The sequence below is a fragment of the Cetorhinus maximus genome, chromosome 20 (genome assembly GCF_964194155.1).
Source record: "Cetorhinus maximus chromosome 20, sCetMax3.hap1.1, whole genome shotgun sequence".
In the NCBI taxonomy this organism is placed as follows: domain Eukaryota; kingdom Metazoa; phylum Chordata; class Chondrichthyes; order Lamniformes; family Cetorhinidae; genus Cetorhinus; species Cetorhinus maximus.
The window spans coordinates 34,442,217-34,466,418 of NC_135898.1; the positions used below are offsets into that span (position 1 = coordinate 34,442,217).

The window sequence follows — 24,202 nt, forward strand, 5'->3', positions numbered from 1 at the left end:
TTTGCTGTTTGGCATGCAAGTAGCTTCACGAGGTTGTCACCTGCACTCTTCATTGAACCAGGGTTGATCCCCTGGCTTGATGGTAATGGGGGATATGGCAGGCCATGAGATTACAGATTGTAGTTGAGTACTATTCTGCTGTTGCTGAATGCCCACAGCGCCTCATGGTTGCCCAGCCTTGTGTTGCTAGATTTGTTTGAAATCTATCCCATTTAGCATGGTGGTAGTGCCCCGCAACATGATGGAGGTTATCCTCAGTGTGAAGACTCCACAAGGACTGTGCGGTGGGCACTCCTACTAATGCTGTCATGGACAGATGCATCTGCGGCAGGCAGGTTGGTGAGGATGAGGTCAAGTATTTTTTTCCCCATGTTGGTTTCCCTCACCACCTGCTGCAGATCCAGTCTAGCAGCTATGTCCTTCAGGGCTCGGTCAGCAGTGGTGCTACCAGGCACTCTTGGTGATGGACATTGAAGTCCCCCACCCAGAGTACATTCTGCACCTTTGCTACCCTCGGTGCTTCCTCCATGTGGTGTTCAACATGGAGGAACACTGATTCATCAGCTGAGGTGGGGGGTGGACATGTTGTAATCAGCAGGGGGTTTCCTTGCCCATGTTTGACCTGATGCCATGAGACTTCATGGGGTCCAGAGTCGATGTTGAGGACTCCCAGGGCAACTCCTTCCCAACTGTATACCACTGTGCTGCCACCTCCTCTGGGTCTGTCCTGCTGTTGGGACAGGACATACCCAGGGATGGTGATGGTGGTCTCTGAGATGTTATCTCTTAAGGTATGATTCAGTGAGGATGACTATGTCAGACTGTTGCATGACTAGTCTGTGAGACAGCTCTCCCAATTTTGGCACTCACCCCCAGATGTTAATAAGGGGAATTTTGCAGGGTCGACAGGGCTGAGTTTGCCATTTGTCATTTCTGGTCCCTAGGTCAATGCTGGGTGGTCCATCCGGTTCCCTTCCCGGTTTGATACAACTGAGGCCATTTCAGAGGGCAAGTTAAGAGTCAACCACATTGCTGTGGGTCTGGGGTCACATGTAGGCCAGACCAGGTAAGGACAACAGATTTCCTTCCCTAAAGGACATTAATGAACCAGATGGTTTTTTTCGACAATCGACAATTGTTTCATGGTCATCATTAGACTTTTAATTCAAATGTCATCGTCTGCCGTGGTGGGATTACCTTGGGCCTCTGGATTACTAGTCCAGCGACAATACCACTACACCACTGCCTCCTTCAGTGTAACATCTGTCCTGGGGAAGTTAATTGCAATATATAATTAAGGACTAGGTGACTGAGCACTTAGCAAAATTTGAGCTGATCGAAGAGAGTTTGTAAATGTTAGGTTGTATCTAATGAGCTTCATTGAATTTCTTGAGGAAGTACCTGAAGTAGTAGACAAGGGACTGTCTATGAATGTAGTTTATATGGAATGCCAGGAGTCATTTAAGATGGTTCCACATCAGAGACTGTTAGCTAAATTAAAGCTCAAGAAATTGAAGGCAAATTATTGACCTCATTAGGAGATCGGTTAGGCAGTAGAAGTCAGAGTATAGGAATAATGGATAATTATCTAAATTGGAAGGAAGTGACTTATGGTGTCCCCATCTGTGATGGGGCCTCAACTCTGCACAATATTAATGACTTAAGTACCACAAAAGAGAACCAAATATCCAAGTTTCCCAATGACACAAAGAATGGTGGTACAATAAGGTGCATAGTTGAGACCTAAAATTACAAAGATTAATGGATTAAATGAGCTGGTGAAACTGTGGCAGGTGGATTTTCATGCAGGCAAGTGTGAAGTAATCTATTTTGGACAAAAAGAGAATTGATCTGAACATTATTTAAATAGTGAAAGCTAGGAGGCCTGAAGAGGTTTCGGGCCCATGTTTACATATCACTAAAATGAAGTAGCCACCTAGAGAAGTTATCAAAAAGGGTAATAGAATGCTAGCCTTTATAAGTGTCAGGCTATAAAGAGGTGGAAGTTTTGCTATAGCTATACAAAGCCCTTGTCAGACTATATTTGGAATACTGAATGGAGTTCTGGGCACTGCATCTCAAAGAGGCCTTGGCAGGACTTGCAGCGTAGAATCACCAGAATGTTACCAGGACTCCAAGGGTTGGATGATTACATAAACTAGGCTTGTATTCCCTGGAATAAAGAAGGTCAATGGGTGATTTAATTGGGGTTCTTCGGATTTTGAAAGGAATTGACATGGTGGATAAAGAGAAATCTTTTCCACTGGTGGGGGAGTTGAGGACAGGGAGATATAACCTTCAAATCAGAGCAAGGCCATTCAGGACAGAGGTTCGGAAAGACTTTACAAGACCATACAAAATGTGATAGAAGTGTGGAATTTTCTCTCTCAAAAAGCAGTAGATGCTAGCCCAATAATTTTAAGTCTGAGATTGATTGATTTTTATTAGACAAGAGTATTAAAAGAAATGGAGTCAAAGCAGGTAGATACTTCAGATCAGCCACAATGCCATTGAATGGTTTGGAGGGCTGAATGCCCTATGTTCCTTAGACCTTGGAGAGGGTGAAAGATGCTTACCAGGATGGTACCAGGGATGAGGGAATTCAGTTATGTGGAGAGTTTGGAGAAGTTGGAATTGCTCTTATAGCAGAGCATAACCTGTAATGGGAGACTCAAAAGAGACATTCAAAATTTATGAGCGGTTTGTTAGAAAAAGTAGAGAGAAACTGATTCCTGTGGCAAATGGGTCAGTAACCATTAAATGATGAAAGAACTAGGGAAGAAATGGGAAGACATTTTTCCAGAGGGTTAAGATCGACTTTCAGATGAGACATTAAACTGAGGCCCCATCTGTTTGCTCAGGTGAATGTAAATGACCCCATGACACTATTTTGAAGAAGGGCAGGGGAGTTATCCCTTGAGTCCTGGCCAATATTTATCCCTCAATCAACATCATAAAAAAATCTGATCATTATCATGTTGCTATTTGTGGGCGTTTGTTATGTGCAAAGTAGCTGCTGCATTTCCTATGCTTAAACAGTGACTACACTTTACAAGTACTTCATTGGCTGTAAGCGCTTTGAGATGGTGGTCATGAAAAGCACTATAAGTGTGTATGTCTTTTTGTTTGGAATGCACTACTGAAAGAGTGGTGGAAGCAGATTCCATAGTAACCTTCAAAAGGAAATTGGACAGGCATTTGAAGAGGACTAATTTGCAGCATTATGAGGAAGTTGCAGGGTGCGGGAATAAATTGGACAGCTCTTTCAAAGGGCTGGTACAAGCATAATGAGCCAAATGGCCTCTTTCTGTGCTGTAAGATTCTATAAAAGTGTCGGCCTAGATTTTATGGTAGGGGCTTCAATCCACGATTTGACTCAGATTAACACTGAGCCAGACTGTGATTTGCATTTACATAATACTATCTATTTTCTCTCAAACATCTTTAAACACTTAAAGTGTATTGTGAATCACTTTGAAGTACAATGGGTCTTACATAGGCAATCGCTGCAACTATGTTTGTATAGCAAGATCCCAAACAGCAAGGAACTGAATATAGAAAATGCTGCAAATGGGTCAGCATTTCACATATGGGCTCAGTGCCAGTTCTGAAAACTGAAAGATAAATTAGCTCTTTTATAGGACTGGACATACTGACTTTTAACTGTTCTCTATCCTTTGTCTCCTCCACTGTCACTGAGTCATCATGTGTAGTTGCTGTGAGCATGCCAGTTCTAAAGTAAAAGCTTAGTGGAATTATGTGGTTCTGATGAGCGACACTTCTGAATTCATTCACGAACGGATTTAAATCAGTTCTGCTGCAAAGGTTTCTCTGTAGTGGCAGGGGTGACTGAATTTCACATAGCCCAAGATGTGGAAAGTGTACATTCGTCTTTCTGAAATAAAGGAATGCATTCTGTTTCCTCAATGTACATGGAGAATTTATGCTTTTTTTGCTTCTTGTGTATGCAATGTGCTGTACACCTAGATGGCTCATATTCAAATATAAATTGGCTTGAATGTCCACCTTGCAGATCTGTCTGTTCTGCAACATTAGTAAAGTAAGTAGTCTTAGACTATCGATGTTAAATACAATAGATTAACACACTGTTGTTTAACTTCTGGAACCTCAATTCAAATTCTTGCAAGATTGAAAGAATCACATTCTCCCTGCTGGACTTAAAGTCCAAGATTTTGTCAGTTGAAACAAAAGTGCATAATTTTGATGGCAGAATTGATTCACACTGTTGTAGGGATACTCTTCTGAGATTATTATTAAGGTGGTTTATTAAGATCAAGCGAAGGATTTTTTTGTCGCAAGAGTGTTTGATGTTGAAACTGACTAACAAAAATAGAAGTATTCCAATCCTCACCATTGATTTCCTATGCATTGTTCAGCATAAAATTAACCCTTCTGATGTTGTGCATGTTTTTTTAAAAGATTGATTGAGCATATATACGATCCATAGACTCATAGATGTTTACAGCACAGAAGGAGGCCATTTGGCCTGTTGTGTCTGCGCCAGTCAACAAAGATCTGACAACGTAAATCTCATTTTCCAGCGTTTGGAGACTATGGCAACGCAAGTGAATATCTAAGTACTTCTTAAATGTTATGAGAGTTTCTGACTCAACCACCCTTTCAGGCAGAGAGCTCCAGACTCCCACTGCCCTCTGGTGAAAAAATATCTCCTCAACTCCCCTCTTAGCCTTCTACCTGTTACCTTAAATCTATGCCCCCTGGTTATTGACCCCTCCACTCATGGAAAAAGTGTCTTCCTATCCACTCTATCTATGCCCCTCATAATCTTATACACCTCTATCAGGTCCCCTCTCTAACTTCGCTGCTCCAAGGAAAACAACCCCAGCCAATCCAATCTTTCCTCATAGCTCAGACTCTCCAGCCCAGGCAGCATTCAGGTAAATCTCCTCTGCACCCACTCCCGTGAAATCACACCAAATGTGGTGACCAGAACTGCACACAGTACTCCAGTGTGGCCTAACCAGCGTTTTATACAGTACCAGCATAACCTCCATGCTCTTGCATTCTATGCCGTGGCTATTAAAGGCAAGTATCCCATATGCCTTTTTAACCAAAAAACTACTGCGGATGCTGGAAATCCAAAACAAAAACAGAATTACCTGGAAAAATTCAGCAGGTCTGGCAGCATCGGCGGAGAAGAAAAGAGTTGATGTTTTGAGTCCTCATGACCCTTCGGCAGAACTGAGTAAAGTTAGGAAAGGGGTGAAATATAAGCTGGTTTAAGGTTGTGGGTGGGGGGGGAGAGAAGTTGGGGGGGAGTGGTTGTAGGGACAAGCAAGCAGTGATAGGAGCAGATAATCAAAAGATGTCACAGACAAAAGGAACAAAGGGGTGTTAAAGGTGTAGAAGAAAATGTGCTAATTAAGAATGGATGGCAGGACACTCAAGGTCTCCTCTACATTGGAGAGACCAAACACAAACTGGGCGACCGCTTTGCAGAACACCTGCGGTCTGTCCGCAAGAAAGACCCAAACCTCCCTGTCGCTTGCCATTTTAACACGCCACCCTGCTCTCTTGCCTACATGTCTGTCCTTGGCTTGCTGCATTGTTCCAGTGAAGCCCAATGCAAACTGGAGGAACAGCACCTCATCTTCCGACTAGGCACTTTACAGCCTTCCGGGCTGAATATTGAATTCAACAACTTTAGATCTTAAACTCCCTCCCCCATCCCCACCCCCTTCCCGTTTCTTCCCCCTCCCTTTTGTTTTTTTCAATAATTTATATAGATTTTTCTTTTCCCACCTATTTCCATTATTTTTAAATCTATAACTGTAATACCCTGTCATCAGTCTTTCCACCCCACCCCCACTAGAGCTGTACCTTAAGTGTCCTGCCATCCATTCTTAATTAGCACATTTTCTTAGATAATATCACCACCTTTAACACCCCTTTGTTCCTTTTGTCTGTGACATCTTTTGATTATCTGCTCCTATCACTGCTTGCTTATCCCTACAACCACTGCCCCCGCCCCCCCTCTAACCTTAAACCAGCTTATATTTCACCGCTCTCCTAACTTTACTCACTTCTGCCGAAGGGTCATGAGGACTCGAAACGTCAACTCTTTTCTTCTCCGCCGACGCTGCCAGACCTGCTGAGTTTTTCCAGGTAATTCTGTTTTTGTTTTGCCTTTTTAACCATCTTATCTACCTGCCCTGCTACCCCCAGGGATCTGTGGATTTGTGACTTGTTAAATCAACTCTTAAGCCAAATTTCAGCCAATTTGAAACCATTTTTAAAATCAGCTGCTACCACATTGAAAATGTATAATGGGATTGAAGAAGTCGAAGATTAAAGAATTGAAATATTTCAACTTTTAAACAAAGTTTGATTAGGCAAAAAAAGAGTGAAATTCATGTTATTTTTAGAAACATTGGATAGTGGATTGGAAGTAAAAAGGACAGCTAAAGCGAAACATGTAAAATTGTTTTCCGGTTCAATTTAGTAGTTTAGGGTTAATATTGTGTTAAACGTTTTGTGGTATTTGACTAGTTTAATCTCTGCTGATGTTTATTAGAAATGTTGTGGTGTGAGAGCTGTACAGAGACAAGCCAAAATAAAAGCAAAAAACTGTAGATGCTGGAAATCCAAAACAAAAACAAAAATAAAAATACCTGGAAAAACTCAGCAGATCTGACAGCATCTGCAGAGAGGAACACAGTTAACATTTCGAGTCCGTATGACTAAAGAGACAAGCCAGTTAGCCTAGGGAGATAGGAGTTTCCTTTAATCTGTTTACAGGTTACAAGTTGAAATACTACTTTTTGTATTCCTATCCTATATGTGTACATAAATCATATTTTATATGGTAACAGACAGGAAAGTGCAAAAATTGTGATCATCCCATTTGGATCAAAAATGGTTAGACTGACACACTATTTCCGACATTTGCTGCTTTGGTCATTTGCCAACAAAAGGTTAACTCTTTGGTAACAATCCAGATCTTCCTGTTTGAAAGTCTCTTATTCCAATTAATATCTGATTTTGGTAGTGTTCCATTGCAGCTAAGGCTACATTGGACCTTGACCATCAATCAATACCTAACGGTTGACTCAAAGAACTGTTGTCTGCTAACTTTGTAATAATAAACCTGAAGGAAAAAAAATGCAACAAATTCAACATTCACAGCTGAATACTATACTCCTGATTGTAGTTTTTGCCAATATAGATGTCTTGGGGTGGGGTAGGTGGGAGGAGATATGCAGTATTTCATGATTGCTGTGCTTCTGTTTAAATTTTCATCATCAGTCATCTAATCCACAACTGTGGAATGGTAAAAGATTGCATAATTTAAAAAGCAGTATCCATTTTTCCAAGATGTTTTGTCCTTCAGATCAATTTCATAAATTGAGGATGGAAAAATAACCACATTTCTGACGTTGATTGTAATTGTAGCCTTTCTTTGATTATTTTCCCTTTTAATGGAGGAAACTTCAAAGTTTTAAAAAAGTTAATTTTTTAAAAATGGGGACAATGTTCCATTTCCTTTCTCTCTGAATTAAGAGGTTGATGCATTGTTGGTGACTTTATAGTTTCTGACAGTTGATGGTAATTCTCAGAAAACAAATTGATCAGATAACATACATCCCTAAAATAACTTGACGTACATTGGTGGAATTTTCCAATGAGCGACAGCTGGAAGGTATAATGTCACATTCCCCGTGAGAATTAGTTCAGTTGTACTTGAGATTAAAAGCTGCTTATTGTTCCAACATGTACCTTTTAACCAGCTTTTGGGGATTTTTAGATGTTAATGGAAAGCTCTAAAAGAGAGGGGGCAAGTATCAAAAGAGAGGGGGAAAGTACCAAGATGTTTGTCCAACATATTTTGTACCAGCACGCAAATTCTATTTTTCCCTTCAATGCTTGTTGAGATATTATTGGTTCGTTGCTTTTTATGGCATTGTCCAATCTGTGAACTTTGATGACATTTTTAGCAGTTATTTCACTTGGAGTATATTGGTAACAGATGCACTGTGATGCTTTTAAATAAACACATCTAAAATAAACATGGGCAGTGGTATTTTCATAATTATTTCTATATTCTGGTTTGCAATGTTGACATGAAAGGGACAAATATCTTCTCCCCATCCCCTGCCTGCACAGGACAAAAGAGAAAATCCTGGAAATGCCCAGCTTGGCAATTAGCATCTAAAAGACTAAGAAAGATTATTTTGAGTATGAGCCTTTTAAAAAGGCGGAGATCCTCATCAATCATCTTTTTTCTTTCATGCATTTCCATCTCTTATCAGATTTGCAACATTTCATGTTTGCTTTAACACCATTATAGAATATTCTGACTGCACCCCACCCCCCCTCCCCAGAATCCAATTGTGTCAGGTGTGGCTGGATTCAAGTCTCACTGTAGAGACTGGAGCACAAAAATGAAGGCTGACTGTCTAGTGTAATAGTGACACAGTGCTGCACTGTTGAAGGTGTCATCTTTCGAGACCTTCACCTGAGGCTCCAGGGCGGATGTAAAAGATCCCATGGTAGTATTTCAAAGAAGAGCAGGCGAGTAATCCCTTGTGTCCTGGTCAATATTTATCCCTCAATCAACAACGCTAACATATTATCTGGTCATTGTCACGTTGTTTGTGGGCAAATTGGCTGCTGTGTTTCCTGCATTGCATCAGTGATAACACTTGAAAAGTATTTCATTGGCTATAAAGCACTTTGGAAGTCCTGAAGCTGTGAAAAGTGCTATATAAATATAAGGCTTGGTGATTTCAACGTCATATGAACTCAGAAAGTTCACCAGGTGTCAGTCAAACCACTAAATGGATTGTTCTATAAAAGCAAATTTTCCAAAGGAGGGGAAAAAATTCTCCAGCTTGTTCTGCTAGATTTGTTTCCTAACTAGCTTGAACAAATAATTATAGGCCAGTCTCTCTGACTTTGGTCGTGGGCAATTTATTGGACTCAATTCTGAGAGACAGGATAAACTGTCACTTAGAAAGGAATGGATTAATTGGGGATTGTCTGCATGGTTTTAAGAGTAGATTGCTTCTTACTAATTTAATCGAATTTTTTGAGGAACTAACAAGGAAGATTTATGAGGGTAGTGCAGTGGATCTTGCCTACATGGATTTTAGTAAGGCATTTGACAAGGTCCCATATGGCAGACTGGTCAGAAAAGTAAAAGCTTGTGGGATGCAAGGGAATGTGTTGAGTTGGATCCAAAATTGTTTCAGCAACAAGAAACAAAGGGTAATGGTTGATGGATATTTTTGCGAATGGAAAGCGGTTTCCATTAGTGTTCCACAGGCTATGTTGGGGCTCTTGCTGTTTGTTGTATATATTAATGATTTGTACTCAAATGTGGGAGGCATAATTGGGAAGTTTGCAGATGACACAAAAATTGGCTGTGTAGTTGATAGTCAAGAGGATAGCTGTCAACTCCACAATGATATCAATGGTTTGGTTGAGTGGACGGAAAAACGGCAAGTGGAATTCAATCCAGAGAATTGTGAGGTAATGCGTTTGTGGAGGGCAAACAAAGCTAGGGAATACAAACTAAATGTGATTGGTAGGAGGATTAGAGGGGACATGGGAAAAAAGTTCTTTACCCAGAGGGTGGTGAGTGTCTAGAATTTGTGACCTGATTTTGTGGTGGAGGCAGGAACCCTCAACTCATTTAAAAAGTACCTGGATCTGCATCTGAAGTGCTGTAACCTGCAAGGCTATGGACCAGGTGCTGGAAGGTGGGGCTATAATGGACGGCTAGTGTTTTTAAGGCCGGCGTAGACACGATGGGCTGCATGGCCTTTTTCTATGGTTCTAAATCTTTGATATTTATGAGATCTCTAATACTTTTCTTCCCTAGCAATGTTATCGCAAAGATAAAATACAAATTATATTTTTTGAATTCAATTTTAAGAAGTTATTTTCATAATGTATACATTAGAATGTGAATGTTCACTGAATTCAAACATGGGCATTAGAATCTACTAAACTTAAAACCAATGGACCTGCCTTACGTTTTTCTTTAATGGGATTCTGTAGTTTCAAGACCCTTGCTCACCACAAGCTTTAAGCTTTGTGCCTTATGCCGACTACTTGAATAAACTCTGATTTTTATTTGCCGTAGTCTCTGTGTATTAACAATGCTGCACTGGATTCAGACAAATCTCCTGATACAGCAACACTTCATAACAGCTGTGGAATATATTAGTCAAGTTAACTTGTAATGCTACAGTTCATTAGAATTAACAATAATTTATCTTAATATATGAATTAATTTAATAATTATAGCAGATAATGTAGTTCCTGCCATAAACAGGTTTGCTTGTGTTAATCCAGCAGAATTTAATTATGCACTACCGCTATAACCATTTCCTGGCTGCTTGCCAAATTTGTAATTGAAGGTCATGGATTGTTTGTTAATACGGAGTATTGTGGGCTCTTGATCTCATAGAGGGCTGGTAGAGGCACACAGACAAAGAACACTCTGTGTTTAGTTTTATGGTATGGAACCGTTGTCACACAATCTCTGCTCGTTTTTCAGCATGGACCAGATGTCCATTTAAAAAGGGTCAAGTTCTGCTGGATCATCATAAGTGAATGAGCATCAGTTTTCAATTGTGGCTGAATATGTTTTTTCCTCCTTCCACTCGAGACAGTGTTTTAATTCAAGTTCATGTTTGGATCCTTCCACACACTGATGAGTAAATACAACTCTGCGAGCTTAATTTCATTACAAATAAATAACACTGCAAATGCTGAAATTATATGTCAAAAAATAATATATTGGAAACTGAGCAGGTCAGTCAGCACTTTGGGTAAAAACAGTGTGTTAAATTTTGGGTTTGAAATTTTAACTCATCTGCTGTCTCCACAGATGCTGGCTGACTAGCTGTGTGATGCAGCGTTTTCTGTTTTTATTACCTAACGTCAGTGTTTGTTGTTTGCACCAAGCTATAACACGCAATGACGACAAATATTGCTATATTCACTTAAATCCGCAAAAGGAGTCCTGTTAGCTTGAATTGTAATTATGTTAGATTCAGAGAGTAAGAGCCTGACCTTAAAAGTTAGTACTGGATTGAGGTAAAACCAATTGTTCAGTGACTGTGTTGAAAAAGGGAACTTCTTTGGTTTGGGTGGCATCATTTGGGACCTTCCCCCATCACCACAATCACCATCACCACAATCACCCCATCCCCCTCCCCCTATCACTACTACCCCCATCACCACCACCCCCCAACCTAGTAATTAAGTAGCTTGTAAAAACAAAAAAAAAACTGGAATTCTGAAAGAAGATAATTCACAGTAGGTCTGGCAGCATCCGTAAAGGGAAAAGACGCGTTAATATGTCTCTCCAGAAAGATCTGGAAAGTGAAGTTTGTCAACGTTAATATTAATCTGGGTTTTGTTTGTTGCAGCACGGAACGCATCCCTCTGAAAGTCTCTTAGACAATGAGTAATCAGTTACATGACTCATGCTAGAAGTGACTGTTGCCACCTGTGACTTGGGTTTAGTTCGAAGCACCGCCCTTTTCCGCTTTGTTCGAGCCATCGGTACAAGGAGAAGTTTCTCGTGCCCATGTGCAGTCGACTTTGAAAATTTCGATCAAGTCCTAAATACTACTCATGGCACAGAACAGGCTGATTAATTTTCTGTTGCTTGTTTTCGCGTATCTGTTTTGGACAGCTGGTTAGATGGCCAATCGCAGTGTAATGTTCGTGACCTAGATCTTTACAGAGTGTAGCAGTTGCGGGGTTTCTCATTCGTTAACAGTACGTAATGATGACAAAGGGAGATCAGTGATCCGCCTCTGCACACTCCGCATTCAGCCTTGAGGGAGAGAAAGAGACAACTAAGGTACTCGCGGCAGCTTTTCAAAGATCCGATTTTTAACGTAAAAAATATTTTAAGTTTTATTTTTTTGGGACTGTTAAGCACCACATGGCTGGAGTGTAACGTGCCGCCTTGTTTTCATTTCTCTTTGATCAGAAATGGTTCACTGACTCCGGGAGTGAACATGTTCTGATCGGAAGTCTATCATCCGCAGCCTGAATATCGGCCTGTGTAATCGTGGACGGGGACCAGATAGCTTTTCGGATTTTGTCCCTGTCTTGCGTGGATTGGAGTGGATCGTTAGGTGGGTAACATGAGTCCAGCAGCCTTTTTCTGAAACGGTGCTGAACAAAAATCGGCTTGGTGAGGCTGATTTATTTTAACACTGCGTCGATGGCCCTGTGCGCACAACAGAATGAACTCTATTCGGATGCAGAATTCTTCATGAAACACTAAATAAAATAAAAGCAGAGGCGTTTAATGTGTGATTGCGATAAGAGATAACAAAAGGTGGAAGCACAATTTTCGATACTAGCTTAAATTATTGAAGCGAAAGCTCGCTTTCTTGCATGTGCTGACTGAATGGCTGGGCAGCTGGACTTTGACATTCCAACATGTCTGCATAATGAGAATGGATTGCTGTGAGGAGGCTTGTCGATGAAGTTGCAGTGGAGATAACTTTTTATAATTTCTATCAATAGATAACACACTGGACATAAGGATTAACAACTACGGTGCAACAAAGATATTTGTAACTTATTGCCCACTTTATAGGATAATATTTGATACATGTGTAATAAGTTGTTTAGGGAATCGGTGTTTCATAAGTTTTGCTTTACAAACGTGTGTAGTTGACCATTATAATTGATAAGTATTTAACAAAGTTGCAATATTAATTTAACCTTCTAGTTTATAAGTTTACAATTAAATAAGTGTCACTTGCTTGAAGCATTTGATTTTAAACATGAAGGTTTTTCAACTAAGTGCTCATCTGTTTTCCTGTTTTCATGTGAATGGAATGTGGTACTGCACCAAGCCCAAAACAGGATACAGTTGTTGCAGACATTTCCGTAGTCAAAGTATCGTGTAGGCAACAAAGAATGCAGAAGTCTTGCAAATCTGGGTGTCTGGCTGGCTTAACATTACAGCAGAGATGCATTCTGGGTAGGGCTCCATCAGGATCTTATTTATTAATAGAGCTGTGTGTAGACAGGTTCAAACTCGTCCCAGTTGTTCAACTATTAGCAGCTGTGTTAGCTTCATGTATTTATAGGTTGGAAACATTTTCTTGTACGTTGTTTTACCGATGGCCGACTTTATTGTGTTTCAGTACCATAGTTACTGTTTAATCTCGCTGTGCATTTGTGCAACCAGACTAATACACCATTTTGACATTGGTCAGCTGGCAACCTGATATTTTCCCTTAGACATTGGGTATGTGTTGAGTTGCACAGAAACTGGGTAGCTAAATTATGTTTGGATTCAAGCAGCATTTCTTTACATTCTGTTACACTTCTTGTGAAATACTTACTGTAGATTTGATATACAGCTAAGCCTACCACATAGGTTTATTTTAGTGTGTACCCTGCTGAAGTATGGATATCTGATGATGTGGACAACTGTGAAGGATTTAGTATAGTAGAAGATAGTTATGTCACTGAGTCTGATTGTGATGTAGCACGTCATGACTTTTCATATATTCTGTGCATTGCGAAGATTGCCAATTTCACATTGAGTGAAATATAGAAATGTCAGTAGAATATTTTTGCTTCAAATCCCCTTGATGATATCCAAGCTCTCCCAAACTCAGATTATAAACATAGTATCCAATGTGGAATAAAGCCACCTAAATGAGTCCCAGGAGCAATTTCCAATTTGTTATGAATTGGGTGATCTTTGTTTGGTTGACAGTAAGTGTACAACAACAGATCCTTAGATTCCTGGTCGGGGTGGTTGGGGAAACTGACCTCTGGTTAGAAAGTGTATGTGTGCATATCAGGAGAAGGAAGTAATGCCTCACTGTCATAACCATCCTCATCCAACCCCAACTTGGGCAAGTCTGTGACTAAAAATGATCATCTTTGAGAGGAAGCAGAAGAAGAACCAAGCTGTTGATTTTTTTTCACTATTCAGTTTACCAAGCCTTAAATACTAAAATAAGCTCAAATCTGGGCATACAGGTTTTAAATGGAGATGAACAATAAATGTAAACAGTTTTCCGTTTTGATTTTGATGGAGATGAATGACATACCATTTGTTTTATCTTAAATTAAATATTCTTTATTCCTCTTGAGGGGATTTTCAAAAATTCAATGCATTTTAAAATGCAATCTGTAGCACGCCACCAATTTCTCTTTGCAGGTTCAGTCTTTGTATCATGGATCAATGCACATGGTACTTCTATCATTGTAAAACAGCAAATTACCAGCTTAAAAGTCAAACTCTGTGCCTTTAGCAATGTCCAGGACTGAACTTCTCATCTGTCGCAAGAACTGTGGTTGATAACAGGGACTTGTGTTTTTCACTATCCTACAGGCCGTTCAACAGTTGTAATAGGAACTAATGGCACACTGCCAAAGAGAAAAGCTACAGTTGTGGGTCTCTCTCTGTTTGAGTGCTACGGTACTGGTGCCATACAATCAACATAAGAACACGTATAGATGCAGTAATGAGTCTGAGAAACTCAATCACTTGGCAAGCAGTCGCAAATGTACAGCTGCTCAAATGACAACTGGGTTATTTTGCTGCTGTATTAGATTCAGAAGGACTTCTATCATCATTTAGTTTAATGAAAAGTTTTTTGTTCCATATAAATTTCAATTCATATAGTGATTCTACAATACCAATAATTAAATGTTTGTGGCATACTGTTATTAAAAGAATCATCATGAGAATTTAATCTTGTGCATTATTTCCTAATTCGGTGTCCCAATGTTTCAGAATCCAAGCTTTTGTGCATTTAACTTTCAAGATTAAAACGTTACATTTATTTACAAGTAGCAAACTGCACCTCATTGCAATTGGCCTAGAAGTGTATTACGTTATTTCACAAATACATCAATATGTGGCTTGCACAAACTATATCTCCACACTTGTATAACTTTTAAAAAACACTTTCTAACAAAGAGGTATATTGTGTAAGAAAACCTTGGGGAAAGAAAAATCTCTGAAAATGCTGGTCAGTCAGCACATATGGAGAAAATAGACAAGTTAATGTTTCAGGTTCATCCCTTAGCACATTTCACTTGAAATGTTAACTTGTGTGGTCCCTCCATTGATACTGTCTGACCTGCTGAGATGTTTCAGCATTTTCTGTTTTTTCTTCCCCAGCCATTTCTAGTATATGTAGTTTTTTAAGGATAAATCCCTGGGATCAGTTTCAGGATGCCCAACACAGAGTCTACCATTTGTGTCATCCTGTTTTTGTACAACTTCAAGGACTAAGTCTCAGACTTTGGAAGGTTCCTCTAAAGATATAACAATTTCTTCTCAAAATTATTGTAAACTGTATTTCGTGTAATTACATTTTAATTCTCCTTCAACTCTAACCTGGGCTGAACTCAGCCAGTATTAAAATTAATTTCAACATCTCTACATCGATGACTCCCAGGATTGTAGTCCTTGATCACTATATGAAGTTGAAAAGTTAGAACACGATGGACTTCAGCTGCAATGCTGTCGACAGTCAGACAGCTTGCTGATGTGACATTTGAGGTTCACATGTCAAGAATTGCCATCTGAGCAAGGTTATTTGAGATTACCTGAGCAAGAGTGCCTCAGAAAAGATGGCAACAAAATTGGGAGAAAGCAGATTAAATTTTTAAAAAGCTAATGTTGATTAACAAAAGATTCAATAACCTTTGGGTATAAACTAGGTGTAGATGGCATTCTTTATCTTCATATAGTATGTAAAGATGGTTGATCATAGGGAGATTGTGGTATAATGGCAGAAAATCTTGGGATTGAAACTGAAGTAGAATACTATAGGACTACTGGATGCAACTCTACCCTCCTTAGCGGCATGAAAGGGCGGAAGAGGTGTAACACAGAAGACTGAATACTTTATGATCTTTGTTAAAGCAGAGAAAATCATTTTCAAATTAGGATTTTTCTCGCTGGGGTTTTGTTTCTACATTATGCTGCACTGACACTGTTAAAGATTGAGAGTTGAAATAAATATAAATTCTAAAACTGATGACTATAGGAGTAAAATCTCCATGGACATTGTGTAGGGCAGGTTCAGTTGCAATGGGTGTTTAACTCCTTGTAAGGAATTATCATTTCCCTGAAAGTTCATGCTCAAAGTTATTTTACTGATTGAAAATTATATCTATTTGGCATAAAGGTCCTTTGAATTAGTTTGCAAGAACATTACATTTCATGTTGATCACAATTATATATTGTGATCAACATGAAATTGCATGTTTCATGAGCAGATTATTGTAACCTCTTTCCAAATTTCCAGTCAATGCACCAACATGCAAATGGTAAATACTTGAAAACTGATGAAATGATCATTCAGTTATTAACTCAGCTGAACATTAAAAATAAGCATTAGTGCTTTCATCATGATTTCAAACAGAAAGTAGTTCACACTGCATTTGTTGATGGTTTATTTGGCAGTGGTGGTGCTGTCTGGAGAAACTGAACATACCTGAGGAAGTGGTTTCGTCTGGAACCTTGGAGATAGTAGTGCAATTTAAACACAGTCCCTCTTGGAAGCTGTCAACATATATTCTGGCCATGGGCTGACTAGAGTTCTGCATCTGCCAATTTGAGGACTAGTTTCAAAAGGATGATTGAGTTTTTTTCAATTGAAACCTATTGAGCAACCAATTGAGCACCCAAAGCATGGATTTGCTTTTAACAGACCATGTTGAGAATCTTGTATCCAATGTGAAAAGCAATGCACGATGGTTGTGAAAGTTTTCACTCTGCAGGACAAATTGCCAAAGAGTAGAAGCAATGTGAAAGAGCTCCATTTCATTGTGTGTAGAATAGTAAGAAATCTTAATCTCTTTATTTAGTTGAATTTCTCAGTGAAACGAATGGGATTTGCATCTCCTTTTTAAATCCTTTTTAAAAGTAGGCCGATACTGTTTTTATTTAATTCAGCAATACTTGTGCTTTGTGTATATTTACATAAGTCATTATAAGTCATACTATGCTAAGATTGATATTAATAGACACCTTAATACTGACCTACAACTTTTTTGTAGTTGGCCATAATAAATACATGTGCAATTCTTTAATCAGCCTGCTGGATGGTAGATGTAGGAATACCAGCAGTGTTGCTGGTCATTTGAACAGGGATAGGTACTCGTAATGCTCTTGGAGAATTGGTTGAGTTGGAGTGCTTTCTTTGCATATGCATGTCTTTTGGAAGCTTTTCAGTGATCATTCTCCTCAAATGAACAAAATTACAGTTTGTGCATTTTTTATTGAAGTAATTGATTTAAGCATCTAAAAGATGATCCATTAGGCATTTCATACTCTAGCTGTTTGGATGTAATGTGCAATGCGTTATTCCGCTGCAACAAAATTTCTGTTTCCCTTTTTAAAGCCAAGTCTGATTGTGAACATCCTGTGTCAGTCAGTTCAACTGTTTGTGGAGGGAACTGTACTGGGAAAGTGAAGTGCCTGTAAGTTTCAGGTTCCAGGTCCGAAGCTTCCAGCATTAAATGACTGAATTTCTCTTTTTCTACCAAATTTTCTCCTGTGTAGAAAAGTGTGATAAAATGTCCTGCAGATGCAATATTTTTAACAGATTGCCTGTGAAGTTATTCATGCTGAATCAGTGACTGCAATGTTTCATAACAACAGGGATGGTTTAACATTGTGGTGGGAGACAGTTGGTAACTGTGACAGTTGCAGGAAGTGCATGCAGTAAGATTTTTGATAAACTGAAATAAGTTGACAGCCTGGGAAAGAGTGAGGATGGATATTTAAATAGGTCCAGTACAAGAGAGGCTAATAGCTGGGTATAGAGGGACCACAGTGGGAGTTGGGGGTTTGGTTTGGGCCTTGATTGAGATTGAACATTTAACCAATAGGTAAAGACAAGGAAAGATCGACAATGAGGCGGTAGAGGACACTGGAGAAAGAAGGGCAGTAGAAGCAAAAGATTTTGGAAGCCTTAGGGAGAACTGAGATTCCAGCAAAGAATTTTAAAGGCAAAGCAGTGCAGAGATATGACAAATAAACTTTTGAAGAAGTTAATTAAGGTTTTTTAAATGTGGAGAAAGCTTTGAAGATTTTTGCAGGCAGAGCAATTAAAATGAAATTAAGAACTGTGGAATGTGGGCCAGTAGCATTTCAGGCACAGTGGGGGAGAGCAACTTCATGGTGGCCTAGGTTTCCAGTGTGAGAGCAAATCAGTTTTTTTAATAATAAATTTGATGCAGATCAAGAGATAATTAAGTACAATACATGCAATCATTGCACACCATAGCTAGCTCAGTACAGCAGACAGTAAAAGTGTTAGTTTTCAATTTGTAAGATATGCCATCTGCTTTGCAAAACTGTCATTGAGCTGTTTATTGAAGAAAAGGCTGTTGGAAAATGCCTCTGAACCTTCACACCCACGTCTTACCATTTAATGGAACAGTTTATAAAACCTCCAATGCTCTAAGCTGTTATGCTGCCAATTCCAAGTTATTGCTCTGAGGAAAGTTCCACAGCATGTTAAGTACTTAAAGAAGTAACTCTTGGGATGATGTAAGAATTCCCTGCTCTTGTATTGGAACTAACATCACTCTTCCTCTGCCTGCTTTGTTGGTTCAAATTATGTCATGCCATAATTTTTTTCAGGACTGAATAATAGAGTTCCATTTTCTGTGATCAGGAGGGTTTTTTTAAACTCATGCAACTCAGGTGAAAATATTGTTACTTTCAATGAATCGTGGATAGTACACCCCATTTAGCTTTTATGGAAGTACTTCAGCTGAAGCAGTTTTGTAATATACTGATTCCTCCTGTTCCTTCGAAATCCTTCCCCATTTATGTTGTTGTGCACGTTCCACAGTCAACTACCGTGTGCTTGCTCATATTGCTATTATTTTAAAGTTGCAAGTTTCCACTTACTTTCCCCCTTTGATGTTTGGGGATAGTTCAAAGAGGCTAGCTATCAAATGCCCTATGTCCATTGTGTGAACAAATGGCAGCAATGCTGATGCGTCTGGAGGAACGAGAGAAAAAAAATCACCAGTCTGGGTGATTTACTGTTGTCTGGATGCATCTTGTTTCTGACATTTGGGCTGCATTGTTGAGGATATATTCATGTCCTTTTTCAAAGATGATGCCATCCAATAGAATGAGGACTTTGATTCACCAAGTTTTGATTATTTTCCAGAAAAATGCAAGAATATTTTCTGTTGTGTCTGAATGTTGGAAGTTAAAACAAAAGGATATAAGACCTTAAAAAAGAGAGAGGCTTTGGTTTGGAGGAGATTATTTTCCACCTCTCCAGCAAGATGATTTGAACTCTATTTTTGTTTAAGTTCAAGTTATAAAGAATCATGGCAATCTTTATTTTTAACCCTGGAGCACACATTTTTGGCTTAGCTAAAATTTCAAGAATTATTTTAACACAGCTGAGAGATTTTCCTTGAAGCCTCTTGTTCAAACTCTGTGATTTGGGCATTTCAAAGTCAATGATACATTTGTCTATGTACTGAACATCTTCCGTGTTGTGGTTTTTCCCTGACCCTGTGTGAAAAGTGCAAAATTCATGTGTGTTAATAAATATAAGACAGGAAAATCCTGAAGGAAAAAAAGAAACACAAGTCTACCCCCCGCCAAACCCTAAATATGTACTTCGTTCTCTTATTCCTCCTTTACCAAAGTCAAGAACTCGTGGTGTGGTAAGGAATAAATGGCCCTTGGCACTTCACCAAAATTGCTTTTCTCTGTGCAAACCTGATTTATGAACTGAGGATGAGTCCTTTGCTTATATTTGTTTTATTGCAGTTGCTTCTTAATGTTTCTTTGGACTGTGTACTATCTTGTATTAATACTTTATGTTTGGCAGTAGTTTGAGAGATTCATGTTCTTTCCTGCATGTGTAATAGTTGTACTGCGCCACAATTTAGCAGAATATTGTTTCCCTATCTTTTTCCCACTACTGTATATGCTTTCTTGTTTTTGTAAAATTATTTACAAACTTTAATTAAAGGTATAGCTTAGATTTTGATACTGTATTCCAGTCAGAAAGGAAAAATGTTTAAGTTGAACTTCTTTCATTATTATCGGTAATTTAGAAGTGGACTTTGACTTTATGCAGAATACAATTAAAAACATTTGAATTGGATTAATTTAAAATGCATAATTATTTGCATGCTTTGATGTTGAGCCAACTTGAAATCAGATTTTGAGATGCCATTGTGCATTTGTTGGCTTTCTACATTTGTATTTTTCTCAAATGGCAGATCTGTTTTTTCACTCGTTTCAGGATCTCTGACAAAAATGATGTTCTAATTGCTCTGCATTTAATCAGTCAAGCTTCAACTAAGTTATTTCCTTGTTTTTCTTTGTTTAGACATTCAAGTCTGTAGTGGGAAAGGCTGTGCTTCATTTATTAATTGCAATAGAATTCTTTGTGGATAAACAACTGAATTTTATACCTGGGGATAGTGCCTTCCAGCTCTACCAGGTAGGACAACAATTATTGTGACCAAAATCTTTGTAATGTTGAAAAGTATTATGTTTGATCATGAAATAATTCACCTTTTCTTTATGGAATTTAAGCATTTTATGAACACATACTTAGTTAAAAAATTCCCAAAACTACATTGTAAGACACACAACTCATGATATCTTATTGTAGCGTCCTTGTTTGAGAGTTGAAGAGTTCATCAAGACACCTATTGTTGCCTTTTCATCAGCAAAAACCGCGAACTGCCCCATTAACACAGTTTACATTTATGTAGTGCCTTTAATGTAATATAACATTCCATGGCCCTTCACAGGTATCAAACACAACCGGGGAGGTGGTGGCATAGTGGTATTATCAGGGTATTCCAGAGACCCAGGGTAATGCCCTGGGGACTCGGGTTCAAATCCCAACATGGCAGATGGTGAAATTTGAATTCACTAAAAACCTGAAATTATAAAAGTCTGGTGATGACTGTGAAACCATTGCCAATTGTTCTAAAAACTCATCTGGCTCACTAATGTCCCTTCCTTTAGGGAAGGAAATCTGCAGACCCACAGGGATGGGCAAAAAATGCTGGCCTAGCCAGTGACACCCACATCCCATGAATGAATAAAAACAAACAAGGTAGTATTGGAGAAAACGACCAAAAACTTGGTCAACCAGGCAGGTTTTAAGCATGCTAATGGAAGAAAAGGAGGTCGACAGGTGAAAAGGTTTGGGTCACCAATGGTGGAGCAATTAAAATTTTGGATGCTAAAGAGAATTAGATATCTCAGAAGGTTGTGGAGAGGGGGTGAGATAACAGAGTTGAAATGATTTATGAAGAATGATTAGGGATTTGAAAAGAAAGACTCTTATTCCTCCTTTTCAAGGTGTTGTTCAACCAGAACCCAATGTAGGTCAGCAAGCATAGAGTTTCCAATGACCTCAAGTTTAAGGAGGGTGGAGCATGAGAGATCAGCCAGGATTGTGTTTGATTGATCAAGGCAAGTGGTAACAAAGGCATGGATGAGAGTTTCAGCAGCAGATGAGCTGGGGCAGGGTCCATTTTATTTCAAACCAAGCATGCCCATTGGGAGCTAATGTCAGAAACCTCTTCCCCACCAGGCTCATCCCACCCATTACTGTCTGGTTGAACTTTGGCAGGGGACCATTATAACAACCCCCCTTGGCATTTCCCTTCAGAATAGCCATTTACTAGGGAACAAGACCCTTGTTGTCTGTGAATTTGTTGAACATACAAACATATGAAATAGGAGCAGAAGTAGACCATTCAGCCCCCAGAGCCTGCTTCACCATTCAATAAGATCATGACTGATCTGCTTGTGTTTCGAATTCTACATCCCCATCTACCTCCGATAACCTTTGATTCCCTTGCCTAACAAGAATCAACCTACCTCTGCCTTAAAAATGTTCAATGACCTCACCTCCACGGCCTTCGAAGACAGAGTTCCAAAGTCACCCAGACCTCAGAAAAAATTTCCCCTCCTCCTCTGTCCTAAAAGGGCAACCCCTAATTTTAAAACAGTGCCCCCTAATTTTCGACTCATCCACAAGAGGAAATATCCTTTCCACTTCCACCTTGTCAGTCCTGTTCAGGATCTTATATACATCAATCAAGTCACCCCTCACTCTCCGAAACTCCAGTGGAAACAAGCCCAGTCTGTCTAATCTTTCCTTATAAGACAACCCGCTCATTCCAGGTATCAATCTAGTAAACCTCTGAATCGCCTCTAACGCATTTACATCCTTCCTTAAATAAGTAGACCAAATTGCACGCTGTATTCGAGATGTGGTCTCATCAATGCCCATCTGATGAAATGTTGACTGAAACTTTATTCAACTGATGGCAATATTTTGGTCCTTAATGATGGAGCCCCTCTCCTCTATACTTTTCAAATCAATTGTTCCCCCAAAACTGTTGTAGTGATGACAGTCAGATCACAAGTCACAAATGGCCTATTTCTCCTATTTACTTCATCAAGCATGTTCACTGTGTTCCACCTTTCTTACAACTCTCTTAAAATCTTCGTCTGCTGTATCCTTCCCATTCCAAAATCTTCCTGCAAAATCCTCTCTCTATCTGAGAAACCTTTCATTCTTGGTGTTTTTAATCTCCAACTCTGTTCCCATTTCTCCCTATCTCTGAATTCCCTGTCCTCCTCCTATCTGTTCCACCATATAAACACTTGCACCTGGCCCTGTATTTATGTCCACCTCCTTGATTATGACATCATTTTGATCACTTCCTTGTATCCCTCACAACCCATCCTCTGCACCTGCTTTCCATGATGTTTTCTTGGGTGTCTATCCTGGAAAAATAAGCCTTTGTCACATTATTTAACTGCACTTTAATGCTGCAAGCTGCCTAGATTTATGCCCTCCATTTGCCATGATAATTTTGTAAGCTGTTGATTTTTATCAGTCATTTCCTTCTCATTGCAATTGCCCTTAACCCCAGCCAAACCTTCATTCTCTTCACTCCCAGTCTGGCCTACTTTCCTGCCTCAAATCCCATGTTTCGCAGACTTGAGTGAGTGATGCACAGGTGGCTTAGCTATTCATCATCATGCCTGGCTTGACCACATGAAGTTCTATTGCCGGTAGCTTCACTCACCTTGTCAAATCCAGCTGCTATTCTTGGATCATCCTGAGTGCAAAGACAACCACAGGCTTTATTTCTGAATGATCAACCATTTCCTTTAAAGTGATGTCCCATGTCCCTCCACCCTTAGCTCCCAACATGTGCTAAGAGTTCATGGGTTTATTTGGTCACCAAGATTGAGACTATACGTTGAGGTGCTTCTGCTCTTTCCCTGCTTCCCCTTTCCTACCAAGCCAAACCTCCTGTGTGCCTCCCCCTCCCAATCCTAGTCCTGAACTTAGCATTGTTTCTATCTTGCCCCATTCGCTCTCCAAGCTTATTTCATCTATGAGAGCCCCATCTGCACCTTTGACTCCATCCCCATTAAACTACTGCCCACTTCTGTTCCTGGCCCCATACAAACCAACATGGTAAATAGCCTCTTCTTCTCCAGATACTGCCCCACACCCTTTCAAAACTGCCATCTTCTCAAAAAAAAACTCTCAACCATCCTGAAAATCATTGCCCTAGCTCTCCCTTTCCTCTGAGTTTTTGAACATGTTGCTATTTATAACTTTATCCATCGCTCCCAAAATTCCCTATTTGAAACCCTCCATAAGGTTTCTGCCCTCCTACATGCTTGCACACTCTGCTTTTCACCTTACCATTATACCAGCAAATGAACAAAAAGATTTAAGTCCCATGTGGTAACATCATGCAAACGAGAATTGAGATCACATGACCAACATCAGTGTTTATTTTTTATTCAGAAAAAAAATGAGACACGCGGCTAATGACTAACATTGAACAACACTGGTGTGGAATAATAGGACTCTAAAGCTTTAAAAATGTAATAGTGGAAGAATTTGTGCCCTAATTATGCGCATGTGTTTGGAATAATAAGGGAGTAATGGAAAAGGCAGAAATTGGACAGTTCAAAAAGAATGTATTGTTAAGGCGGGTGTTTCCAAAAGCTATAATTTTGAATCTGTGGTCCTTTTACAAAATGCTGTTTAAAAAAGGGATCTGCTCTACTAAAGATGGCAGATCTTAACTTGACCATCTTTCTCTTGTCCTGAATTGCATTAATCTGTAGTGTGCCTGTCAGATATATTTGCAGTCCCAT

The 24,202-nt window shown here is 39.4% G+C and overlaps 1 protein-coding gene across 8 annotated transcripts in view; it reads left to right on the forward strand.

Moving 5' to 3' along the window:
* jmjd1cb (jumonji domain containing 1Cb) overlaps positions 1-24,202 on the forward strand; it is a 308,660-nt gene that overhangs the window by 195,836 nt on the left and 88,622 nt on the right. For 4 of the 8 annotated variants that reach the window (XM_078565870.1, XM_078565871.1, XM_078565872.1 and 1 more), the window contains exon 3: positions 20,376-20,489. In XM_078565870.1, the coding sequence (XP_078421996.1) occupies positions 20,376-20,489 (114 nt within the window). Of the gene's footprint in view, positions 1-11,546; positions 12,144-20,375; positions 20,490-24,202 lie in introns of those variants that run through there. The other 4 variants (XM_078565874.1, XM_078565875.1, XM_078565873.1 and 1 more) reach the window with 4 other exon arrangements.